The sequence below is a fragment of the Nicotiana sylvestris genome, chromosome 2 (assembly GCF_000393655.2).
Source record: "Nicotiana sylvestris chromosome 2, ASM39365v2, whole genome shotgun sequence".
Classification (NCBI taxonomy): Eukaryota; Viridiplantae; Streptophyta; class Magnoliopsida; order Solanales; family Solanaceae; genus Nicotiana; species Nicotiana sylvestris.
This window is the reverse complement of record NC_091058.1, coordinates 7,179,795-7,192,475: the sequence shown is the minus strand read 5'-3', so window position 1 is coordinate 7,192,475 and position 12,681 is coordinate 7,179,795. Positions and strand designations below refer to the sequence as shown.

The window sequence follows — 12,681 nt, the reverse complement described above, 5'->3', positions numbered from 1 at the left end:
CTACTCCCACTCTGTCCCGGATAGCTTCATTCTTAATCTTATCTCTCCTGGTACACCCACACATCCATCTCAATATCCTTGTCTCTGCTACTTTCATCTTCTGCCGTGGGAGTTCTTGACTGGACAACATTCAGCCCCATACAACATAGTCGGTCGAACCACCACTCTATATAACTTACGTTTAATTCTCGGTTACCTTGGATAATAGACCCGAGATACTTGAAACTAGCTCTCTTGGGGATAAATTGAGCATCAAGCTTTACCTCTACATCTGCTTTACGGGTCCCGTCACTGAATTTGTACTCCAAGTATTCTGTTTTGATTATGCTCAACTTGAAACCTTTAGATTCCAAGGTCTGTCTCCATACCTCCAACCTCACGTTAGCTCCGTTTCGCATCTCGTCAATCAACACTATATCATCTGCAAATAGTATGCACTAAGGCACCTCCCTTTGGATGTGTCGCGACAATACATCCATCGCCAAGGCAAATAAAAACGGGCTAAGAGCCGATCCCTGGTGCAGCCCCATCACAACAAGGAAATGGTCTGAGTCACCACCCACAGTTTTCGCCGAGTCTTAGCACCATCATACATATCCTTAATCACCCTAACGTACGTTACCGGAACGCTACTAGCTTCCAACCACCTCCATAGAACCTCCCTCGGAGACTTTATCGTATACTTTCTCAAGGTCAATAAACACCATATGCAAGTCCTTCTTCCTCTCCTTGTACTGATCCACTAATCTCCTTACCAGATGAATCGCTTCCGTAGTCGAACGCTCCGGCATGAATCCAAACTGATTCTCGAAAATAGACACACACCTCCTCACCCTGGCCTCCACCACCCTCTCCCAAACCTTCATAGTGTGAATCAACAGCTTGATACCTCTATAATTGTTGCAATTTTGGACATCACCCTTGTTCTTGTACAGCGGAACCATCGTACTCAACCTTCATTCTTCGAGCAACAGAACCATACTTATTTGTTTCTGTCTTATTAATGAAGGGTTTTACCAATTATCAATGAACAATATAATTCAAAGCTTTTATGTTTAGCCCAAACTAAGCAAAGTGGATGAAAATGTAACTTAACCCCATGAACGAGTATACTGTTGGGGAAGTCTATACCAATAATTAGGTTTGCATGCATCTCAATTATTAGGTATCAGATAGTTTTGTCTATCAAGTTTTAGTCGCATGAGAAGAAATAAGCCCACCTTTTTTTTTTGTTTTTACAAGAGTTTGAGCCCTAATCTCCCGATTTAACTCATTTCATTGACTGTTAGATCACACCTTAATGCATCTGTATGGCTACTTATGGCTGTGATTTGGATGTATAATATTTGTTTTTTATTCTCTCCGATGAATTAGCTATGATCAATCACAAGTTCCTGAAAGTGGTTTGGGCGGAGGAGAAGGTGGCAACAACACAGGCGGAGGTGGAGCAGGTGCTAATGCTAGCACCCAAAAGCTGACAACTAAGGACGCATTGTCTTATTTGAAGGAGGTCAAGGACATATTTCAAGACCAAAGGGATAAGTACGACTTGTTCCTTGATGTTATAAAAGACTTTAAGGCTCGAAGGTTTGCTACTTTACTAAGCCTCATCCTTGTTTTTATGGTCTTCTGAACCACTTAAACTTGCACCGAATTTTAAAGTCGATACATGAACTTTTGATTTTCCAATTTTAGCACCCCAACTTGATAAAAATACTTATAATAAACTCCTTAAACAACAGACAAGATTTTCATCGAAAAAAATAGCATCTCGGCGATACTTATCAAAATCAAAACTAACAGACCTCCTTGAGAACCTATTACTTCCCACCCTTGAAAGTTTCCAGTAATTTCGTTAGTCTCAACCAGCCAAAGAAGATAGTCGGAACACTATAGACCAACCAAAATGATTCGTTTGTGGAGAAACGAAGACTGGCCAAAGGATTATTCAAAGTTGTTCAGATTTAATATTTTTATATATAATAATTCGAGTGACGCTCTTTTTTTGCGTGATTAGCACGTACTTTGACCACGTCATCCACATAAGCATAATCAACGATCAGAGGTGTTCACTTATAAGTAATCGGATCGGTTGAGTTGAGGTGTTAATAAGGGAAAATCAAAAGCTCATAAATCGGCTTTACAATCCGGTGCAAGTTTAAGTGGCCCAGAAGCCATTACGCCTTGTTTTTATCATTTGGTTATTTATGTGGAATTTATTGCATAAGTCTGTGATATTCCTCGCAGAATTGATACTGCTGGTGTGATAGCAAGAGTGAAACCCTTGTTTAAAGAGCATCCTAAATTGATCCTTAGATTCAACACTTTCTTGCCCAAGGGCTATGAAATAACCCTCAATGAAAAAGATGAGGTTCCTCCAAAGAGAACTGTTGAGTTTGAAGAAGCTATCAACTTTGTGAACAAAATAAGGGTAACATTGATCAGTTACCTTCTGATTTTAACAATAAAGGTCTGCCATTTTTTCTGCATTAAAAAACTTTAGTCCTAACTTTCTGTGTTATCATTTCCCACAGAAACGTTTCCAAAATGATGGTCATGTGTATAAATCCTTCCTAGACATTTTGAGCATGTATAGGAAGGAGCACAAGGTCATCAACGAGGTGTACCATGAGGTGTAAAACATTTTTAATTTGTCTACATAGATATTGTAGACGAACTTCATGTTTTTGTTTTTTATATTTTTTTTTATGTGTAGGTTGCCGTACTTCTTTATGACCATCCAGATTTGCTAGATGAGTTCACTAAATTCTTGCCAAATATTTCAGCTACTGCATTAACAGCACAAACTGATAAAAAGAAATCTTCTGTAAAGGTTGAAGAATTCGGAGGACCCCATGAAGATAAACATGTCCTGAAAAGTAAGTGCGCATTGTATGAATATCTGTATTATGGTTAGTGGTGAAACTTATTTGAGGGCCATCTTTTGGTTATGTGTTAATTCATGGTGTATTAACACGCTCTTTTATAGAGGGTGAGTATTTAGTACTAACTTTTGCGGTTTCTTTTCAGGCAGTTTCAATTCGTCGTGTATATTTTTGGTTTTCTTGATTTATGCATTTGTTTCTGGCAGTGTTTCTAAGTTTGGTTATTTACCTTTTTATATAATTTGCTTGATTTATTGCCAGATATGTATTGCCAAGAGTTCTCTTTCTGTGAAAAGGTAAAGGAAAGACTACAAAGTCCAGCTGATTATCAGGAATTCTTAAAATGTCTCCACCTTTATTTCACAGAAATAATTTCAAGGAAGGAGTTACAAAGTTTGGTAGGTTTATCATGCAATTAATCTATCCTTTTTTCTCTTTTGTGACTCTAGTTTTTGTTTATAATTGTTGCTAGCTATGGTTCGCTTGGGTTCCGTTAGCTCTCTTTGTAGCCTGTAGGCAGTATTCAGGGGCGGAGCCAAGTGACCACAAGCATGCAGTTAGCTTAAAATATGTTCATCATGTGGTCGAGCGAAGCGCACCTCTGTGAAGCAGCCTAGCATCACTTTACTACTTTAGGGGGTGGGGGTGAAGGGCTTTAGCAAGCCACCCAATGTAGGACGAATTGCCTCCCTCTTCTTGCCGCTTATCTGGTCTCAACCTCTTCCGGTCTTAAGTTGCTTACTCCTTTCCCGAGGTACGAAGTCTCTCTTCTGCATTTGACCTGAGACTGGGAGTTGAACTCGCGGCGGAAGGAAAGAAGCATGTAAGCCCGTAACTAAAGTCAAAAGGAGGGCTAAGAGCTTCCTTCTTTCTTGCCTTTTCTCGGTTACTCTTTCCCAGTTCCTAGCTCTAAGACTAGTGGAAGAAGGGGCAAGAGTGGCTTCGCTCCTACACCTTCCTACACGAAGGGCTGTAATACTAGGAAAGCGGAAAGCATGGGTAGGGCAAGAGGCTGTGGACGACGTGACCCGTTAGCACCGGATGAATGACGCAAACTTGAGCGCCTGAAGTCACGAGAGAAGGACGCGAGTTCCTTCAGGGCAAAGGGCATACCTGAAATTTAGGTCATGCAGGAATGCAGAAACGGAACAAAGAAAAGCTTGACGCTAATCCACTAAAGACTGAACCCATCAAGCGAACAAGTCGCTAATTATTTATAATTTAACAATTTAGAACTCAGTAACTTAAAATGCTTAGAATTCTGCACCCATAAACTTGAAATCGTAGCTCCGCGTCTGGCAGTATTAGTTGGTCTGTTGATGTTGCAAAACTGGATAGAGCCATTTATGCTAAACATGTCCTCTCTTTTGACCGACAAAAGAGAGAAACAGGGGTCCCCTCTTCTTTGAGGAGGAAAATTAACTGAATCCTGGCTTTACAGGATTTGTGGTACTAATGTCTTTAAAACGATATACAAGTCGGTGTGGTTGTCGTTGTTTAAGCATCATAAATTTGAAGGCGTGCTCATTTCAGGTTGCTGATTTACTTGGAAAATATCCTGATCTTATGGAGCTCTTCAATGAATTTCTAGAGTTGGTAATAAATCTGGATCTTTTTTATGTGTGTATGAACGATTTGCTAGATGAGTTCACTATAGCAGCACAAACAATGATGAATTTGCATCAAGGAACTCATGATCAGGATTATAAAGAACCTGATAATGAGAACAATGGAGATCTAAGCATGCAGCGCTATACTGATAAAACGAAATCTGCTGTGAAGATTGAAGAATTTGGAGGACCTAATGAAAATAAAGATGCCCTGAAAAGTGAGTGCAATTAGCATTGTCTGAATATTTGTATTTGATGTGCTGCATTAGAATCTTCCTCCATTAGCGCTCACTACAAAAAAAATAGAATTAGCTACGAACTTCGTCACTTATCTGTCGCTAAATTGCTCGTAACTAAGAGAATTTCTCGATATTTGTCGTTAATCCTTCATTAAATAGGATTAGCAACGAATTTTTTTATTTTGCTACAAAATTTGTTTGTCGCTAATTCCTGTTTTTTTAGTAGTAGTGCGCTATGGTTAGTGATGACATTGATTTGAAGGCCATCTTTTAGTTATGTGTTAATTCATGGTGAATTACAAGCGCTCGTTTTCAACCTCTAGTCATGCGTTGAAACCTAAAGGATATGAGTAGTACTAATGTTCTCAGGTCTTTATTTATTTATTTTATATAAGCGTACTGTCTAGGCTAGCTCGCGCACCATCTCGACTAATTCCACGAGATACCTGCTACCTCCCACCAGCAGTAGGTATCGAACCGGGTAACTTTGTCTACCAACTTCAGGCAGTTTCAATTCGTTGTGTTTCGTTTTTGGTGTTCTTGATGTATGCACTTGTTTCCGGCGTATTATTGCTGAGTATGATTATTAACTTTTTAATGTAATTTGCTTGATGTTTCCAGATATGTATAGCCAAGAATTCACTTTCTGTGAAAAGGTAAAGGAAAGACTACAAAGTCCAGTTGATTATCAGGCATTCTTAAAATGTCTCCATCTTTATAGCACAGAAATAATTTCAAGGAAGGAGTTACAAAGTTTTGTACGTTTATCAATCAATCAATCTATCCTTTTTTCTCTTATGTAACTGTACGTAGGTTTTGTTTATAATTTTTGCTAGCTATGGTTTGCTTGGGTTCCGTTAGCTCTCTCAGTAGGCAGGGGCGGATGCACTGTGGTAATTATGGGTTCAATTGAACCCATATCTTTCGGTGCGGAGTAAAAATTTATGCGTAAAAATTCGTTAAAATAATTTTAAAAATATAATGGGTATGTCTGTTGTTGTTTAAGCATCATAGATTTGAAAGCATGCTCATTTCAGGTTGCTGATCGACTTGGAAAATATCCTGATCTTATGGAGGGTTTCAATGAATTTCTAGAGCATTGTGAACGAGTTGGTAAGTCTTGAAATTTCATATCGGTAAAATTGTTATGTCATCTAGGGATGGGCATCGGTCGGTTCTGTTCGGTTATGAATATTATCGGTTTTGCCTATCGGTTATCGGTTTACAAATATCATAATCCGATAACCAAACCAATAAGATATTGGTTATCGGTTATCGGTTAATCGGTTATCGATCATTGTCGGTTTGGTTATCGGTTTACCCGATAAGATAAAATAACTAAAACAGTTTCACAATGTATAAAACAATTTCGATATAAAACTTTTTTGCTAAAGCAGTTTTATAAGATTTTAAGAACTGCTTTGCTAAAACTCTGTTTCTATCTTCATTCTTCAATCCAAAAAAATATAAACAAAAATCCCAATATCAGTCAGTGATGAAAAAATAGAATATCAGTAATATTTTCACTTCGACACTTTCTGCAAATACAAGGGATCTAAATGAATAACAAATACAAGTTTATTAGTTATGAAATACAAATTTTATAACAACTGACATAAGATAACTTTGTAGCAGTTCAACAATTAAAGCACACGACAAATCTCACTTCATCTTTCAAACAAACTAAGAAAAATCCAGAGCCAGAATGCTTTCAAACAAACTAAGAAAAAGATGGAAGATGAAGCAACTAAAAATTTACGCGAAGAATCAAGATGAAGCTGAAGAATGTGGCTGAGAAATGCGACTGAAGAGTGAAGTGAAGATGCAACTGAAGAATGTGATAGATCCGAGAAATAAAGTAAAGATGCGACTGAAAAGTGAAAGAAAGAAGCTGCGAAATGCGACTGATGCCGGCCTGAGTCTTGACGGGCTGACTGGTGAGGGCGTGAGGCGGAGAAACTGAGAAAGAATAGGGAAATCAAAGAGTGAACTATGAATTATGAAATCCTAGTATGTATATACTTAAGGGTAAACTAGTAAATTAGTTAATCCTTATTGGGTTATCGGTTTTACCTAGGGGTGTTCAAAACCGATCCGAAACCGAAAACCGAACCGAAGCTTAATGGCTTACTAGTAACGGTTTAATGGACGGAGAACGAATTAAATTTTTTTTATTAACGACTTATCAGTTTGGGGGCAGATTATTCAATTTTCTTAATGGCTAATCCGTTAACCCGTTAAGAATATATATATATATATATATATATATATAAACCAAGGAGTTTAAACGGGCAACTAACAACATGATGTAATCACAAATCATAATACCGTCAAATTGATATCAACTGTGCATTCTCATATTTGAAGCAATCATGTTATTGGTCAGCGCTTTATTTTTCAAATAGCAACTCTTTTGAAAGAAAGTGAAATTCAACAGAAGAAAATCTAATGGCCAGTTAAAGTATTTCTTATAGTTTTTCTGAGAATGGTGAAGTGGTCTTATGGTTAACAATAGAAAATATTGATATTGCAACCATTTTGGGTTTTCGAAAGGGGGTGGGTGTGGAGGTTGAACTCTCTTCCTGCACTTCTCTATTATCCCTGATATTACGAATAGAAAGCTACAGAGTTTGATTCCCAAGATGGTCAGTGATGTCCCGTATAACTTGCATAATTCTTGATCTTTGAGCGAAAAAGTTAACTAAAGGAAACCCCATCTTCACCGTAGATCAAACCAGCCATGCTATCATCTTAACCTTATTTGCAGAAGCCAACATATAGTGATACAAAAATTATGGAGATGAACAAGTATTTGCCATGTCGGAAATTCTTGTTGGTTAGCAATATCCTTTTAAATCAAGTTTCCAATTAACAAAAATAATCACTGGCATGCCAATGTCTGAGGCTCGTGAATGTATAAATGATATATATATATATATATATATATATATATATATATATATATATATATATATATATATATATATATATATATATATATGAGAATTGCTAAGCCGATAACCGCCCGATAAGAGCTAAACCGATACCAATCCACCCGATACCTTATCGGGTGGCTAGCGGATTAATACATTTAAAAGCCGATAAGCCAAACTGTTAAGAGTAAATAACCGCCCAGTCCGCCCGATAAGCAGCCCTAGTTTTACCCAATAACAGAATTGCCAAACCGAGCCCGAACCGACAACCCAATAAGAAAATAATTTAACCTGTTATCGAACCATTAACCCAATGACCCAATACCGATAACCCAATAAATAACTAACGGTTCGGGTTATCGGTTTTACCCGATATATGCCCACCCCTAGTGTCATCTATCTACTCTATATACTATATTACATCACTTCTAGAAAACTGTCTAAAACCATCCAGAAATACCGACTGAAATCAGTCGGAAAACTGAAAATACCGACCGATTTCTGACCGACTTTAATTCATCGAAATTAGGCAGGTCGATAATAAATAGCGCCGAAGTCGGTCGCAATTTCCGACCGATTTCGGTCGATCGATAAAATTTTCACAAGCTTCCAAAAAAGAAAAAAATTGCCAAAAGAAAAACGGTATTTTTCGACCGAAGTCGGTCGGTATTTTTAATTATGCAATTAAAAAATATTCCATCTGAAAATTGAACCGGGAGTTGTACTGTGGAAGGATACTATTCTGCCACTACACCATTGCTACATTTTGGTTTAAGACTAGCTTTTATTTTATTTATTCTCTTTAATTGCATTTTCGTGCGAAAATAACCGACTGATTTCGGTCGGTTTTATTAAAAATATAAAATTACCGATCGAAGTCGGTCGGGTTTTTGAATATTTATTTTATTTTATATGAAAAACCGACCAAAGTTGGTTGATTTCTTAAAAAAGAAATTTCGTAGGACGCCAAAATAAATTTTCACATTTTTGCGCCAAAACAAACCTACCGAAGTTGGTCGGTTTCGTTAAAAAAAATTAAAAAATAAAATATTTGAAATACTAACCGACTACGGTCGCTTTTTCAATTTTTTGACCGACCAAAGTCGGTCTGTCGCAGTCAGTTTTGGCTGAATTTCTAGTAGAGCTAAAAGCACGAAGCCCCTTAGAGAAATGTCGTTCGCCTTTTTTATCCTTTAAAAGCATAGTTACATTGAACATAACTGTAATTCAAATTACTTTCCAATATTTAGGATTTAATAAAAATTAACTGAAAAGTTGGAAAAATCAAAGTTGGAAACTTTTGTGTACTTAGAACTCCTTTTAGGTTTAGGAGTCCTTATACTTTATAAACACAATAACCGAGTAAAATTCAACTAAAATCTTGGAAACCCCAAAGTTACAAACTTTCATATACGTAGAACTCCATTTAGGTTTAGGAGTATCTTTATACTTTTTTTATATAATTATAATAACCGATTAAAATTCACCTAAAATTTTGGAAAAATCAAAGGTGAAACTTTCGTCTTTTTATACTCCTTTTAGATTTGGGGGTCTTTATACTTTAATATATAACTATGACCAAGTAATCATATATATATAGGACTAAACCCTGCCGTCGAATAGCCAAGTAGCCTTGAAGATCTCTTGGGCCTTCAGCTCTAATTTTCATCGGTAGAATTCCGTCCTTAAGTTAATTGCTTATATTTACATGTTTTTATTATTTTTGAATTTAAATTATGTAAATAGATAACAACTAAAACTTGCATATTTTGTTAGCTTTTGTAATTTATCAATCCCATTGGTTAAAATATCACATCTGTTATAGGTGAAGAAAAGAACCTCCTTGTAATCACTCAAAAATTTAATTTTGATATCACTTTTAAAGTAACTCTATCCCATTTTTCTGTATTTTTCAATGGTATATGCATTAATTTATTGTCTTGGCATAATATTTTTTAATAATTAACACGAGATGATACTATTAAATGTTGTTTGATCTTTTAACGTGCATTTTTTTCATAATAAAGTTCACAGAATTTAAAGATGTATTATTGGTAGTGATGAGTACATGAATTTGATAACTGAAATAGACCCATGATAACTTGTGAAACTAAAGTGAGAAAATTATAGAATTAGAATTTTTGAAAAATGAATATAATAATTGATAGTACTTAAGAATTTCTGTTTTGCATTTTCTATTCCTTTATTAATTTAGCTATATAAGATCAATACTCACTATTTCATGACACTTTTATTATATAACTCCAAATTTAATTTTTAATATAATACTTATGTGATATTTTTAAAAAAGATTTGTATTCATTGACATAGGGTACACGCGCATTGGGCGTACCTTATATATGTATGTATATGTGTGTGTGTGAGAGAGATACTCCATTCTGATCATTGGTTTCTGCTTTGCAGTTGGATTTCTAGCAGGTGTTATGAGCAAGAGTAAGTCGTATATATCCAAATTAGTAAAGGGAGAGAAAGACAGAGAGCCTAAAAAAGAAGAAAAAGAGGCTCCTCCAAAGAGAAGTGAACTTGAAGAATCTTTCATCTTTGTGAAGAAAGTAAAGGTTATTCTCAATCTCCTGCCTTCTGATTTCAATAAATTGTCTGCCCCCTTTTTTTCTTGTACTAGTCACTATCTACATGCATTGGAGGTATATCTCATGATAATTTTTAGTACAAAATTTGTATCCAAAGCAATAATATTTTAAGTGATCATCATCAGGTATAGTTAGGAGGGGAGCATTGGCGTAATTGGTAAAGTTGTCTCCATGTGATCAGGAGACCACGGGTTCGAGCCGTGGAAACAGCCTCTTGCAGAAATGCAGGGTAAGACTGCATACAATAGACCCTTGTGGTCCGACGACCCTTGTCTGGACCCCACGCATAGCGGGAGCTTAGTGCACTGGGTCACCCTTTATCTTGTAAAGTTAACATAGAGACAGAGGCGGAGCTAAATACCGAGGCGCGGGTTTGACAAAACCCAGTAACTTTAGTCAAAACTCTATATTTATCTTAAGAAATTCATTAATATATTCAAATTATTAATTTAAAATCCAGTAACTTGAAAAGGCTAAAAATATGAATCCAGAAACGTCAGATTCCGGCTCCGCATCTGCATAAAGACTTAAAAAAACAAGAAAATTGTGTATTTTAAAATGTTTCTCATACGAACTTGGAGTATTGGAATAAAGACTTGGAAACTTTTAAGTCCTAACTTAATTTGTTGGTTTATCACTTCATATAGGAACGTTTCAAAAATGATGATCATGTGTACGACTCCTTCCTAGAAATTTTGAAGAAGTACAGGGAGGAGCACAAGACCATATATGAAGTTTACCATGAGGTGATGAAACTTCTTTTAATTTGGATAATTATAGATGATCTTCATGTTTTAATTTGTTTGCTTCTCTTTTGTTATGTGTAGGTTGCCATGCTTTTCATTGACCATCCAGATTTGCTTAATGATTTCACTAAATTTTTGCCAGATTCTTCAGCTATTTCCATGCTTAAGCAATATCTTGATAAGTTAACCACCATCCTTAGTTCGTTATAATGCCTATATATTGCCATGACTAAAGCTTGTTTACGAGTTCTATTTGATTTCTCAAATAATTTGGAACCCTACGCCCCTTTCCTTTTTTTATTTATTTTTTATTTTTTAGAACTCTTAGGGAGATTTGCTGGTTGCTGGGAAATCTTTGTCCTGTTTTAAGTTAGTGGAGATTTGGTATATTAGCAATAAATATTAACCTCATAGTTGGTTTCTTGAATCATATCATCTTTTCTTCTAGCAAATCATGAAAATTTCATTCATTCTTTTATTCTTGGTTTTCTTATAGTTATAATTGAATAAAGTCAATCACAAAGATAAATGACTACATCACTTTTCAAGGTAATTTAATAAATAAATAAATAAATAAATAAATAAGCATGTAAGAAATTAAAACTAAAAGTTTGACATAGCTATCTATTTACAACTTAACACTATGAAGGGTGAACGCTTGCTGTCATCATTTTTATATAACGTTACGAATTTATCACGATCTAAAACTGAATGATCCGATGTCACACCAGGGTGAATACTTGTTGTCATCATTTTTTATATAATGTTACCAATTTATCACGACCCAAAAATGAACGAGTGCAGGTCAATTCAGCTTTCAGTTGCTATCTTAGCTATTTCCCTTGCCTTCTTGAACGTAAAGCGTGGCAAATGGGCGGGTCGGGTTGGATATGGTTCGGGTCGAAAAGGGATAATGAAAAAACGGATCAATTATCCGACCCGACCCATATTTAATACGGATAAAAAACGGGTTAACCGGCGGATAAAATGGGTTACCCATATTATCCATGACTTCTTGTATATGATCACTTTTGGGAGAATTCTTAGTCTCCCCAACTTGAGGAACCCCCAATTTGAGGTTTTACCAATATAAAAGTTAGACTCATTGGTTATCCATTGGTTACTCATTGGTTATCCATTTTCTAAATGAATAATATGGTTTTTATCCATATTTGATCCGTTTTTAAAAAGTTCATTATCCAACCCATTTTTTAATGGATAATATGAATAGTTAACTGCTTTATTTTAAACCATTTTGCCACCGCTAGTAAAGCCACTTGTATTGAGATGCCGCAAAATATTGAGATAGGCTTACAAAAAGTAATGTGCCTGTCTAGCACCCAAATTACTATCCGCTGCTAGTGTTTGAACAAAGAAAGATTGGCGAAAAACCAAATACAACAAATTTATTTTACATGTGGTAACAACAATGATAAAAATCGTTATTCAAGCGCATAAAAACTAGTCAATCTATAATGAATGCTCACAATATAGCATAGGTTGGGACGTGCTCACTAGACCAGAGCGTAAATTAAGCGACAATAAATGTTATGATTCATATATAGCAGACACCAATTTTTTTGATCTTGAGACGTGATTATTGTATAACTAAATTTTTTTCAATTCACTCAGTGAAGAAGCAGATCATCAGAGCAT

The 12,681-nt window shown here is 35.8% G+C and overlaps 1 protein-coding gene across 2 annotated transcripts; it reads left to right on the top strand.

Annotated features, from left to right (window-relative positions):
* The first annotated feature begins 2,793 nt into the window (after positions 1-2,793).
* LOC104221995 (paired amphipathic helix protein Sin3-like 2) lies at positions 2,794-11,387 on the top strand. 2 transcript variants are annotated; one of them, XM_070167370.1, is made up of 7 exons: positions 2,794-2,879; positions 3,147-3,283; positions 5,356-5,492; positions 5,772-5,847; positions 10,092-10,246; positions 10,927-11,025; positions 11,107-11,387. In XM_070167370.1, exons 2-7 carry the CDS (start codon positions 3,229-3,231, stop codon positions 11,233-11,235), a joined length of 651 nt encoding a protein of 216 aa, XP_070023471.1. In that variant the 5' UTR covers positions 2,794-2,879; positions 3,147-3,228; the 3' UTR covers positions 11,236-11,387. The 2 variants fall into 2 exon arrangements, with proteins under 2 accessions (XP_070023471.1, XP_070023470.1); XM_070167369.1 differs by lacking the exons at positions 2,794-2,879; positions 3,147-3,283 and adding an exon at positions 4,433-4,713.
* The last annotated feature ends 1,294 nt before the right edge of the window (positions 11,388-12,681 follow it).

What these genes read in the sequence shown, in the direction of transcription:
- LOC104221995 (XM_070167369.1), top strand. Translation starts at nt 4,452, where the DNA reads ATGGAGCTCTTCAATGAATTTCTAGAGTTGGTAATAAATCTGGATCTT. An exon ending in AGAGCATTGTGAACGAGTTG is followed by an intron (nt 5,848 to 10,091) that starts GTAAGTCTTGAA and finishes TCTGCTTTGCAG; the next exon opens with TTGGATTTCTAGCAGGTGTT. An exon ending in TATATGAAGTTTACCATGAG is followed by an intron (nt 11,026 to 11,106) that starts GTGATGAAACTT and finishes TGTTATGTGTAG; the next exon opens with GTTGCCATGCTTTTCATTGA.